The 14,179-nt window shown below is 41.6% G+C and overlaps 1 protein-coding gene across 1 annotated transcript in view; it reads right to left on the bottom strand.

Annotated features, from left to right (window-relative positions):
* Window positions 1-13,887, bottom strand: part of ARRDC4 (arrestin domain containing 4) — a 31,221-nt gene extending 17,334 nt beyond the window's left edge. Inside the window, exon 1 of the mRNA XM_072148574.1 lies at window positions 13,005-13,887. Within this exon, the coding sequence (XP_072004675.1) occupies window positions 13,005-13,236 (232 nt within the window). The 5' untranslated portion in view covers window positions 13,237-13,887. The remainder of the gene's footprint in view (window positions 1-13,004) is intronic.
* Between the last annotated feature and the right edge of the window lie 292 nt (window positions 13,888-14,179).

Genomic DNA, 14,179 nt, shown 5'->3' with positions numbered 1-14,179 from the left:
GCAATGGCCTCAAAATATAAACAGAAATGTTAATTTGGTCTAGTTTAACCTGTTATTTATAAAAAAGAACCAAAAAAGAAAGCAGAAAAATGCCACTTATCACACGAGTATCACCAAAAATTATAGCACTTTATTTAAAACAAATCAAATAAAAATTACAGAAACACAGTAGAAGACAATGTCCAGGTGAAGCCTGGGTCTACTGGGTGCAGATTTAGGATTGCATAATATCACTTACAATGACATCAATAAATTGTTTAAAAAAGATCAAATAAGCTACAGAAGGGTAGATGGCAAAGGTAGTAAATTGGCTTATAGAATGGTCCTCCACAATGAATAATCACATTATAAGTCATAAGTCGCAGTATAGAACAAGAGAGACCAAAGTCATAATACACTGCTCAAAAAAATAAAGGTACACTTAAACAACACAATGGGGCACATTTACCTTACCTGTCCGAGGAGTTCACCCAAAGTGCATTGTTCCACGATAATGCACTGTGCCACGATTCGCTATGATCGTGTGCCCGATATCCTGCATGTGTCGCTAAAAGTAAATTAGCTGCCTTTTTTAATTAATTAAATCCCTCCATAACAAATAAATTAATACTGCACTGCACTATATATATTATATATAATGTTATGTAATTTTATAACTTTAATTGGGAAGATGTAATTTATTTGGGGGGCACAATATGTATTATTCCCTGCTAATAACCGCTTTTTACTTAATGGAAGAAAAAGGGAATTCCCCTGCTCTAGTCCCTTAAGTACATGGGTGGGATCCGGCCAAAACTGCCAGATACCAACCCTGTACTGGAGTAATGTGTGTAGGAGGCATTGGGAGGACGTAGAGCGTCAGCAGTTCCTGTATGATGAAGGCATTGTTGCTATTGAATGGTCTTCCAATCAAGCACATTTGGGACATCATGTCTCCTCTGGCAGTTGACTGATGCTCCAGTTCTGGGAGGAGATTGATCAGGGAAACATCAACTGCCTCAAGAATGTAAAGGATATGCCTACCAAACAGTGAAATGCCTTCCCAGGTGAGTACTAATCAGGTCAATAAAATGCTGCCATAATTGAGTCGGAAAAGAGTCTGACACAATCTACGATACCAGCGTATTGCGTGTTATACATAATACCCACCAAAAGTTAATATTGGTGAAAAGTGCTGCAGGACGTGCTCATGGTGCGGTCACTGTACAGTATTACTTTACGTTGAATAATAAAACAAGAGCACTGTCCTAATACTGGGGCTATAAATATCCGGAGCACATGCTGTCCCAGTGGGCGGATTGCCATGTTAGCAGTCTCTGCATAGCTCAAACACATGTGAATCAGTCCAGGAGACTGCAAACCCATCCCATCTACACAAGTGACTCCGAAAATACAAACCCCATCTGCAACTGGTTTCCTCTCTGTCTCCATATCTCCATATGGAGCCGTGAATGATCAGTTTTATGGAGTTGTTTTTGTCTCCTTCCTTAGACTACATGCCATGTTGCATATACAGTAGAGAGCAGTCAAACATGGCATTTAAATTCTGGCAACACATGGGCGGCAACATCTTTGATTCGATAGGTGCCCCACTGACATCATGGGGGATAAGGGGTGGTGAACAGTTGTTGTATCCTTACGGAAGGTCTCATGGTCATTGCAGGATCTATACTAGACCCTGGTGTAGGCTGGACATATACAGATCAAGAAAAATTCCTCTATGCTTCAATACAGTAGCATTGCACCATATTGGAACAGTCCCTTAGAGTTAAAGTAGCCTACAGGCTTATAAAACGTATGAGATGGCAATTGTTCTTTATCTTGAAAGGGGTAAATAAAGTTTAAGGTATTAAAAAGAAATGAAAAACTATATACATTTTATATTTGATCATTCTGACCCACAGAATAAATGAGAGGTGTCAATTGGACTGCACAGTAAAAGCTGTAAATTCAAAGCCCTTAAGACAGTATGCAAATTGCACTGCATCAGAATTTTTTTCCTGTTTCTCTGTACATAGAATGGGATATTAAATACTGACACGCTGTCCCACAGATAACAACCGCCCTCAAATAGCTATGAAAAAGGATAAAGTAAAAAAAATAATGGGTGGGGAAAAACAAAAAAGGGCCAGGTCGTTAAGGAGTTAACATCCATTTTTTCACTGCTTCGAAACCTAAGACTTTTGGGGTATTTACATTTTTTGTTTATACTTTAGTAAAGATTCAATTTTTAAAGAGAACCTGCAACCATGACATAGAAGTATTTCATGGGAAAATATTCTGATATTTAGTCATCTATATCTTTGCTCTTTCTATGTTGCAGTCATAGAGGCAATTCTTTCAGTTTTTGACAGCTATCATATGCCTTCTACGGACAGGACACTATGTTCAAAGCCAAATGGAGACAAGACACTTAGCTCCTCCTGCTCTATAACATGCTGCCTTGAGATAGGACAGTATATGCATTCTGCTTCGCTCCTCCTGTTCTACAACATGTTACCTGCAAAGAAGACACACTATATAAGATCTCTATTTATATAGCGCCTACAGATTACACAGCGCAAAGCTTGACTGGACTCTATATGCAATCTGCTCATTTACTTCTGCTCTATAACAGGCTTGCTGTGAAAAATCTCCACTAGGGGCTGACAGTGTATTCCAGCTGATGTGAACCAGGAAATAAGCGGCTGGTCGGGATGAGCCTTTACTTATTGACTCTAGGTGTCAGTCTCTGGAATGGTCCAGTGTAGCGGCAAATAAAACAGCCTGCATTAACACCAGGTGGTATAAACCAAAGATTTGCAAAGCGCTACAGAATTTGATGTCGCTAAATAAATAAAGATTGTTATTATTATTATTACAGGCGGTCCCCTACTTAAGAACACTTGACTTACATACGACCCCTAGTTACAAACGGACCTCTGGATATTGGTAATTTATTGTACTTTAGTCCTTGGCTACAATGATCAGCTGTAACAGTTATCAAATGTGTCTGTAATGAAGATTTATTGTTAATATTGATTCTTATGACAACCCAACATTTTTAAAATCCAATTGTCACAGAGACTAAAAAAGTTCTGGCTGGCATTACAATGATAAAATATACAGTTCTGACTTACATACAAATTCAACTTAAGAACAAACCTACAGACCCTGTCTTGTATGTAACCCGGGGACTGCCTGTATTGTTATAATTATTACAGTGCACACTGTTTTGTCCCTCTTGTAACATGCTGCCTGCAGATAGGACACTATGTTCAGTGTATCTGCTCAGACACTCATGATCTATGACATGCAACCTGCAGATTGGACACTATGTTAAGTACATTCTGTTCAGCTACTCCTGTTCTATAAAATGCTGCCTACGGAGAACACAATGTACAGTAGACTCTGCCTTGCTCCCCCTGCTCTATAAAATGCCCTCTGAAGATAGAACAAATAGTACAACCGCCATATATTATCCTGCTTTATTATGTGCTGCCTGCAGATTGCATTGCGATTAAATAGTGGCAAATTTAATTTAAAGTACATCTACCATTTGTTTTCTGCATTATGAAGCAAACATACCTTGAGAATGCTGTAGCTACACTGATGCAGGATAATATCTTGTTTATTCGCTGAACCAAGTTTTTTTGCTGAAAAAACTATTATAAAATTATTATAATGAGGTTCTGGTACTCCTGTGGCTCCCCCAGCACTCTCCTCACCCTAATTATGCACTGCTCCAGCCTTGTCCTGCCCAGCATAAGCATATTTCATCACTGTGTTGTCCCTGAAAGACAGAAGTAATCAATTACTGCACCATCCCCCAGCTGCTGTGTATGATACATCCAGCTCAGGTTGATTAGTCCTCTCTGGACAGTTCAGGCAGCTCCTGTGTATGTGGAAGTAATGTGTTTATCTACGGCAGCCAGGACACCCAGCTTTCCCAAGGTCCTGAATTTTATAATTGATTTTTGAGCAAAACCACTCAGTTCAGGGAATAAACAAGATATGTTTCTGCCTCAGTGCAGCTACAGCATTATCAAGGTATGTTTGGTTTACAATGCACAAAAACAAATGGTTGATTTCCTTTAATCCCACGTCAGACACAATTCCATTGCTGATTTAATAGATGTTATTACTTTCATGTACAAGTTTTAAGTGATACATTTCCCTACTTTTCAGCACTGCTCCAATCTCTGCTTTTGTTGATTCTTTGCTGTCCCATTGACCTCTAAATACTGTGAGTACAATATTGTAAATACCAAGATAGAAATGTTTGCTTAAGATTAACTACCTGAGATAACCTTTTTTATGTACATTCAAGTATTCAATTCAGGTTCTGGTGCCATACAATGTTATTGGAAGAGCCATATTTTATTTCTACAAAATATAATACATTTTTCGCTCCCAAATCTCCCCCTTCCCATTAATTTCCAGGTTTTTCCAAACCCACACCACTTTGGGTGTGTCAGGGCGGGGAGGGTAGAGTAGACCAGTGTTTAGCTGCGCCTGATTTGTCACTGTGTCTATTGCTTGATGATAAATGTGGTGTTGAATAGTTGGTAGTTGGTCTGGTTTAGTGCATCAAAAAAAAATGGTTTTTTTTTCTACTAAAATTTTTGATGCAAGCTCCCCCTGTCTGTACAGAAGAGTGTATAGGAAATGTCTAAATCCTTGCGCAAGGCATTTGAGACTGACTTTTGCTGCAAGTTACTCCAGACTTCTGTCGCAGACATCCAATAAATCTCCCCCATTCTGTATGGGATATTTTAATATAACTTTTACTAAGGTTTTTAAGATAAAAAGAGCATAGTTTAGTCAAGAACTTAATACAACACAGACCAGGACATGTAGAGGAGGTGGTTTACAGATAGGGATCACTTGCTTTCAGGTGTGGCAGTGTAACTGGGAATGATACTACTCACCACTTATACATCCCTTCTAGTCCAAACACACATTGCGTTTTTGGTGCATTTTTAAACATGTGTTTTTGCATGTTACCATGTTTGAATCTGTTTTTATTCAGTGTAAGCAGCTGTATTAACATTTTCACAGCAGCTTACACTTGCACGAATGAAGAAAAAACTATTCAAACCAGTGAAGCGCATGGTAAACACGCAGAAACGCATGCGTTTTTAGTGCATTTAAAACGCACCAAGAACTCACCAAGAGCGCACCGTGTGACTACAGTCTGAAGGTGCTGCCAGACAATAACATTTTGATTCAATTTTGAAACAGAATCAAAGCGCACAGGGGGCGGACCATAGCTAATCACATAAGTGTTCCTATGCAAACGCATGTGATTGGCAATCAGCACCCAGTGCCTTGCAATTAGACAATGCAAGACACCGGGTGCTGGTTACCGATGGCATGCATTTGCATATGAACACATATGTGATTGGCCATGGATCCATTTTCAAAAAGATTTTTTTTATTTTTAGAATGCTATAGTCTGACAGCACCCTTAGGATCCCCTAATAGAGATGGGAAATTGTCCCGGGTGTGTAACATGTTTGGCATCTGCAAATTGTCCACCTTTCCACACAGTGGACATAGTGTTTACTTACAGCTTCAATTCATCAGAGGTGTTCTGCTCTAGAGTGTCATTCAAACATCATACCCCAGCACCCCCATAGGCCATCAGGGACACGTTCAGTCCTGGCTATCTATGTGGCATGAGTGTCCCGAGCTAACTGATCAGCGCAGCCTCAGAAACCAGTATGGCAATATAAAACCTTATTCCCATATATGGTGAGTGACTTTTGGTTGATGCCTACCAGGGCCGGATTAAAGGACCCCACCACTTTCACTTTAAAAGGGACCCCCTCCAGCTGAGTTGCTGACTGTCTCTGTGTGCGATGTGCAGCGGACCATGGCCTCCTGCATCGCACATAGGGGTCTAGGAGTTCAGCTGTATCAGTGAGACACAGCTACCATCGCTGGAGACCCCAGTGCATCAGCAATCTCCCCCAGTGATGGCAGCTCCGTCTTCAGTGGCCAGCGGCTGCCCGAAGAACAAGGAAGAGCCTGCAGCGTTGTTGGATCACTGGAAGGGAAGGTAAGTATGATGTTTACTATTTTGTGGCTATATTCTACAGGGGACTGTATACTACAGGGGGCTGGGGGCTGTATACTACTGGGGGCTGGCAGCTGTATTCTACAGGGGGCTGGTGGCTGTATACTACTGGGGGCTGGCTGGCTATATAGTACTTGAGGTTGGTGGCTGTATACTACAGGGGGCTGGCATGCTATATGCAACAAAGGGCTGGCAGGCTATATACTACAGTGGGCTGGCAGGCTATATACTACAGGGGCTGGCAGCTGTATTCTACAGGGGGCTGGTGGCTGTATACTACAGGGGGCTGGCAGCTATATTCTACAGGGGGCTGGCAGGCTATATTCTATAGGGGGCTGGCAGGCTATATTCTACAGGGGGCTGGCAGGCTATATACTACAGGGAGCTGGCAAGCTATATACTACAGGGACCTGGTGGGCTATATACTACAGGGGGCTGGCAGACTATATACTACAGGGGGCTGGTGGGCTATAGACTACAGGGGCTGGCTATATACTACAGGGGCTGAAGGCTATATACTACAGGGGGCTGGCTATATACTACGGGAGCTGACAGGCTATATACAACAGAGGCTGCATGCCTAGATACTTACTAAAACATTATTGGAAGAGCAGAAGAGCATGCCTACCATAACATGACCACCTCTTAGGCCTCTTGCAGATGAATGTGTGAATATCACAGACTGCAAGCTAGTTCCATTGTTTACGGCCCATCTGTCATTGGAGTGTGAACTGCACTCACACATCGATGAGCAGAATAGAGACTGTACATGCCACAAACTGGGGCAGAAATAGAACCTGCTGTGAGTTTTTCACCTTGGGCAGTGGGTGCATACCACGGCCATATGTATAAGCCCATAACAAGGATCCTTGCTCAGTCCTGGCTATCTATGTGGCATGAGTGTCCCAAGCTAACTGATCAGCGCAGCCTCAGAAACCAGTATGGCTATATAAAACCTTATTCCCAGATATGGTGAGTGACTTTTGGTTGATGCCTACCAGGGCCGGATTAAAGGACCCCACCACTTTCACTTTAAAAGGGGCTCCCTCCAGCTGAGTTGCTGACTGTCTCTGTGTGCGATGTGCAGCGGATCATGGCCTCCTGCATCGCACATAGGGGTCTAGGAGTTCAGCTGTATCAGTGAGACACAGCTACCATCGCTGGAGACCCCAGTGCATCGGCAATCTCCCCCAGTGATGGCAGCTCCGGCTTCAGTGGCCAGCGGCTGCCCGAAGAACGAGAAAGAGGTAAGGTGAGGTAAGTATGATGTTTACTATTTTGTGGCTATATTCTACAGGGGACTGGGGCCTGTATACTACTGGGGGCTGGGGCTGTATACTACAGGGGGCTGGGGGATGTATTCTACAGGGGGCTGGTGGCTGTAGACTACTGGGGGCTGGCTGGCTATATAGTACTTGAGGTTGGTGGCTGTATACTACAGGGGGCTGGCATGCCATATGCAACAAAGGGCTGGCAGGCTATATACTACAGGGGGCTCACAGGATATATACTACAATGGGCTTACAGGCTATATACTACAGGGAGCTGGCTATATACTGTAGGGCTGGCAGGCTGTATATTACAGGAGTCTGTCAACTATATTCTACAGGGGGCTGGCAGCTGTATTCTACAGGGGGCTGGCGGCTGTATACTACAGGGGGCTGGCAGCTATATTCTACAGGGGGCTGGCAGGCTATATTCTACAGGGGGCTGGCAGGCTATATTCTACAGGAGGCTGGCAGGCTATATACTACAGGGAGCTGGCAAGGTATGTACTACAGGGGCCTGGTGGGCTATATACTACAGGGGGCTGGCAGACTATATACTACAGGGGGCTTGTGGGCTATATACTACAGGGGGTTGGCAGGCTATATACTACAGGGGCTGGCTGGCTATATACTACAGGGGCTGAAGGCTATATACTACAGGGGGCTGGAATGCTATATATTACGGGAGCTGACAGGCTATATACAACAGAGGCTGAATGCCTAGATACTTCCAAAAACATTATTGGAAGAGCAGAAGAGCATGCCTACCATAACATGACCACCTCTTAGGCCTCTTGCAGATGAATGTGTGAATTTCACAGACTGCAAGCTAATTCCATTGTTTGCGGCCCATCTGTCATTGGAGTGTGAACTGCACTCACACATCGATGAGCAGAATAGAGACTGTACATGCCACAAACTGGGGCAGAAATAGAACCTGCTGTGAGTTTTTCACCTTGGGCAGTGGGTGCATACCACGGCCATATGTATAAGCCCATAACAAGGATGCAAGGATCCTTGCTCAGAGCGGCGCAGCTTAGCTTGCAGACTTGCGCCAGGTGACAGCACATGTCCGACTGCCTTATGAGAGGGTGGGCCAACATTGATAAGTATGTATGTTGCCAAACAAAGTGAAGAGCTGCAGCTGGGTGAGTACATCACGGGTACACCATGTGACATCATGGCTAGTATAGTATCTCACATGCAGAGTAAGAATAGTCAGTCTAAAGGCCAACTGCATTTAACTGTGTCCTGTGTATATCCAAGGGAAATTCCACTATCCTGCAGTCAGTCTCTCCCTGATGGTTGGAAATGGCTGAGAGCAATAGTTTGTCTTTAGTCAGCCACTACCAGACCTAAAGTGGCTGATAACAGGGAGCAATGGATTGTATTCCCCAGTCCCACCTGATTGTGTTTGAGAATGCCCCTTGAGATACTATACTAGCCACAGTGTTACATCGCTCCCTGTGATGTACTGAGCTAGCCGTGGCTCCTATTCTTAGGGCTCTTTCACATTGATGTTCAGCTTCAGTCGTGCATCCGTCTCCGTGTCCGCAACAAAAATTGTAGGTTTAACATTACTTTGAAAACATCACACCTGATTTTTCAGCCTCATCAGTAAAAAAAATAAATAAAAGATGTTTCATACTTTTTTCTTTGTGGACCCATAGACTTCTATTGCCTTCTGTGATCCGTGATGTAACTAGCTACATTGTCACATCAATTCAGGAATTGTGATGATAATTCATAACAAAATTATTATTTAGTGACAGTTTCATGTACTTTTAACATGAAAATGTCACAAAATAAAAATTTTGTTATGATATTGTCACACCATTGTACTCTAACAGCTGCCTGCTAATTAATGCTTGTTAATTAGTCTGTGTAATGGAAAACATACAGCTTTCCCACTTCCACCCAGCTTTCCCCTGCTGTTAAATCCCAATTTTCTGATCTAAATGTAAATTGCCACAGCCTCCATGTACAGGTATGTACAATTCAGACCTATACTCTCTCGTGGGGCAGTATTATGGCTCCATGAAACTTGGAAGTTGTAATATATTTTGGGTATGATCCCCAAATATGATTGGTTAGATTGCTTTTGGTATATTTATTGGTGTCTAATTGTTTAGACAATCTTCACTGATATATCCGTCTAATATGGAAGTTTTGATGGTGACCATTTGTTGGCACTCTGATCCGGGCATAGACGTTGTGGAGGTGTGACCACATACCTCATCTGGGGTGTCTGGGGTCACAAAAACACATTTCCAACAGGAACCCACACCCCAATGTAAAAACCATAAATCAAATCCAAGGCAAATAGAATAAAATATCTTTCTGCACAATTTTACTGGAAATAGTCCAGGTGTTTCCCTATGTCAGAAGGTTTGAATAAGCAGTTACCTCTCTAAGGCCCCTTCTACACTGGCGTTTTTCACGCGCGAGTTCTGCGCGTGCATTTGACGCGCAGAACTCGCATTGCACTCTGTCCCATTGTATTCAATGGGTCTTTCTCCATTTGCGTGGTTTTCAACGCGCGTGCTTGCGTTCGTTTGCACGCGCGTCAAAATCGCAGCATGCTCTATTTTTGCGATTCACGCGCATTTTTCACGCCCCATTCAAGTCTATGGGGACGTATCAAAAACGCATTGCACTCGCAAACATTGCAAGTGCAATGCGAGTGCAATGCGTTTTAAACGTAAGGGTTGCTAGGTGACCAGTATAACAGTATTTCCCCTGCTCGCGAACGATCATTTAATTAAAAAAACACAATGAAGAACAGTGAAGAATAGAATAAAACCAGTGAACACAGTGAACACAGTGACCACAGGATCATTTAAGATAAAAACACAGTGCAGAACACAGTGCAGAATAGATTACAGATGTTCGGCACATCTGCTTACTTGTCGGGAGATACGCGCGGAGCGGTGCGAACAAAATAGCATGTGAAGAACAATATATATGTGTGAAGAAGACATTGCAGATGTATGGAAACATCTGCAATGTGTTCTTTACACACATATATATTGTTCTTCACATGCTATTTTGTTCGCACCGCTCCGCGCGTATCTCCCGACAAGTAAGCAGATGTGCCGAACATCTGTAATCTATTCTGCACTGTGTTCTGCACTGTGTTTTTATCTTAAATGATCCTGTGGTCACTGTGTTCACTGTGTTCACTGGTTTTATTCTATTCTTCACTGTTCTTCACATCTGCTAAATTGTCGGGAGATAATATACGCGCGGAACAGTGAAGAATAGATCGCAGATGTTTGCAAATTATCAGAAGACATTATTTTTCAATTAAATAACACATTTTAATCCCAAATCATGGTCCCTTTGAAAACTGCTCGAGTCTCCCATTGAAACGCGCGTCAAAAATGCGCCGAAAACGCAAAAACAACGCTAACAACACGCGCGTGAAAAACGCAAAAACGCAAATTACTCCAAGGAAAAATGGAACAAAAACGCAGCCAAAACGTCAGTTTTTCACGCATTGCACCCTGACGTGAAACGCAACGCTAGTGTGCAAGAGGCCTAAGTGCATTGTAAATGCAATGACAGCAATAAAAAGTCTATTATTTAGGCTCTGCTCAGCATTTTGACTCCTGTTTATGCCACTATGACGTGACAACTATGTTAGTCGGTCAGGATACTGATATCTTTTACAGCTGTTGGCTGCGCTATTCTTGACAACAAACATTTTGTGAGGCCCAGCAGACCCCACTGCCTCCAGTATAAACAGAGCCCTAGTACCAATTGTTAGATTAAACTTATGTTAGGTCTGTTTACAGAGCCTTATGATGGCTGATCTTATATCACCCGCTGGTTAGAAACTCTTAATAATTCTGGTCCATTACTTGCACTGCAATTTATTTCAATTGTATTCTGTAAATGTTTAGCAAATCTGAGGCTGCGTTCACATGTCAGGGCGCAATTGTGTTTTTAAACGCAATTCAAATGCAAGAGGGAGCGTCTTACCCATATATACTCATATATACAATTCAATTGAACAAGCACCGTGTGTTTTACATTGTAAATCACATTTACGTGTAAATCACGTGTTCGCCAGTGTCAATCGCATGTGTTACACAAAACACATTTGTGACCAGGATAAGCCTCCTAGTACATTAACAATTAACTCAATTTATCTTTATAGTTAAACAAAACATAGGGGGAAACTCATCAGAAGTGTCTGAGGTAAAACTGCTTCAGTTGCCCATGGCATCCAATCAGAGTTCAGCTTTAATTTCTTAAATAACTGTGGGAAAATGAAAGCTGAGTTCTGATTGGCTACCATGGGCAACTAAAACCGTTCTGCTCTTAGACACTTCTAATATATCAGAAGATAAAATTTATTTTGTGCCATCGTATTTTTCTTTTTTTATGGACAGGGCTGTGTGTGGGCTTGGTTTCAGCATGACAAGCCATACATTCCATTAGTATATGTGGCTTTTTCATAAGTTTTCTGCCATATTTACATAGTTCACTGTTTGAAATATATAATTTGTTTTATAGTACAGGTTATTAGACAGCCTGCTAATGATCGAGTGGTACAGAGGATCTTCCATAATCTGTGTGATCTGTTATGGCCCTCACTTACCACTATACTGTATATATACATCATGAAGCCAGAAGAGGAAACATGAGTTATCAGACATATCCATGTCATAGCTGACTAATTGCTAGTACAGGCAGTCCCCTACTTAAGAACATCCGACTTACAGATGACCCCTAGTTACTAACAGGCCACTGGTAATTAGTAATTTACTGTACTTTAACCATAGACCACAATAAAGAGCTATAACAGTTACTACAGGTAACTGCAATTAAGCTTTAGTGTTAATACTGGTTATTATAACAACCCAACATTTTTTAAATCCAATTGTTACAGATACCAAAACAAAATTTGTTTGGAGTTACAATTATAAAATATACAGTTCCGACTTACATACAAATTCAACTTAAGAACAAACCTTCAGAACCTATTTTGTACGTAACCCAGGGACTGTCTGTATTCCAATTCTGAGACCCCCATCAGTTTTGAGAAGTAATTTGGTTGCTATAATGGTTACTTTATTTGCAGTATGTGAAGAAGGCCCAGCGGTATAGTCTATAGTGCAACAGAAAACTTGTACCATCATCGATCAATGATCCAGTGAAAATGGGGACACTTATTGAGTTTGTTTTAAATAGGCTACAACTTATTATTGTAAGATATAACTTCTTGGTAGTTCACATTTGTGTGTGCCTTTCATTGGGTTTACACACTGCATTATCACGGTAATAAAAAACATAACTCGCAATGGAACCCATTAGAAGTTGGACTATCTTCAATTACAAAAAGCCTGGACTTGTGTAAGTTGGTCATATATACAAGTGAGTGAGATTAAAACCCTCAAAAAGTTTTGTTAGTGGAAATATCTATTATTTTTTTCCAGAATTTTAATGAACAGCAGAAAATGAAGAAAAAAACAACAACTGGGAATCTAGTGAAAAAAATGTCTTCAGCATTTTAAATACATAAAAAAAGAAAAATATGGATCTCATCAATCTGTTAAATTATAGTGTAAAAAAATTTGAAGTGAAGTGCGATTTAGAGCGTACCTAAAAGATTAAAAAAACCTTTATATTTTGAGCTGAAGTATTACCATTCATGTCATACATCTTACCTGTGGATCTTGCAAGTAAGGTAATCTCTTTATTAAGACATTCCACCCATTCTCCTTCTCTCTTCATCGTAAAGGATGCGAATGCTCCCCCATGTCCGTGTAGGTGAAGTCCTAACACTCGAGTATCTTCCAGCAGCTCCAGAATCACCTGTCCACATACAGTTTCCCCTTCTGCGTAGCCATTTTTTCTCTCATTTTCAAGCACAATGCTCATAATAACTCCCCCGACCATTTTCACCCACAAAATGTAGGGGTACGTTTAAGCTAAGACACAACACATGGTGATGAGGATGTTACCTATGCCCTTCAGGTAAACAGATGTTAGGGAAAACGTTGCTAAAACAAAAAAAGTTCTAAATAAAGAATTAAAAATGTTGGGTTTAAGGAGGCAAAAACACCTCCGATAGGCCTGCGCTAAGTTTGGCGCAGCTACGCCTTAGTTTCAAAAATGTATTGCTTGCTAAGCAGATGACAAGATGATCTTGTAGCTTCCAAAAGGAGCTTTGGTCGGCTGCTTCGAAGAAGTCACCGCTGTCTGTCATCGAAACAAGAAGTGCACACAATGAGACTTATTTAGATTATAAGGGAAAACTTGTGACCACAAGTGATAGTACAAAGCTGAATACTATATGGTCATAGGGTCAAATAGTCATCTGACAGCGTGATGTGGGGACATGCTCAGAACAAGGGAAATCAGGACACTTCCTGGTGTGTAGACTTCTGCTGCCTCTGTTGCTTGTAGGAAGACACAAGATCCCCCAAGAGTGTGCTCCTGAGATGAGTGCTCCAGACCCTGAGCCCTATGATCCTTCACTCAGTCGTGTTGAGCCCTCGCAGGGTGTAGCGAAAGCTGACAGTCTAAACACTTCCCTGTTATTAACAGCCCAGCCTCACTCCCTACTCATAGCCAATTGATAGCCTGGAAGTCTTTCTCCAACCACAGGCTCCTGCACAGTCTCACATTGCACTGTTCAATATGTAACACTGAAGCTAAATGGTTGACTGCACAGCAGAGGTTAAAGTTTCTTGAAAAGTTTCTAGTGTAACAGGTTAGAGGGAGATCATGTGAGAGAGAAATGCTGTAAACACATAATAATGTTATGACATATCATCATAAGAAGACAACACATTATAAAAATCTCTTTATGTACAATAATATGTTTAAGAGGTTCTTC

Source organism: Engystomops pustulosus, chromosome 4 (genome assembly GCF_040894005.1).
Source record: "Engystomops pustulosus chromosome 4, aEngPut4.maternal, whole genome shotgun sequence".
In the NCBI taxonomy this organism is placed as follows: domain Eukaryota; kingdom Metazoa; phylum Chordata; class Amphibia; order Anura; family Leptodactylidae; genus Engystomops; species Engystomops pustulosus.
This window is presented reverse-complemented; position numbering and strand designations above follow the sequence as displayed.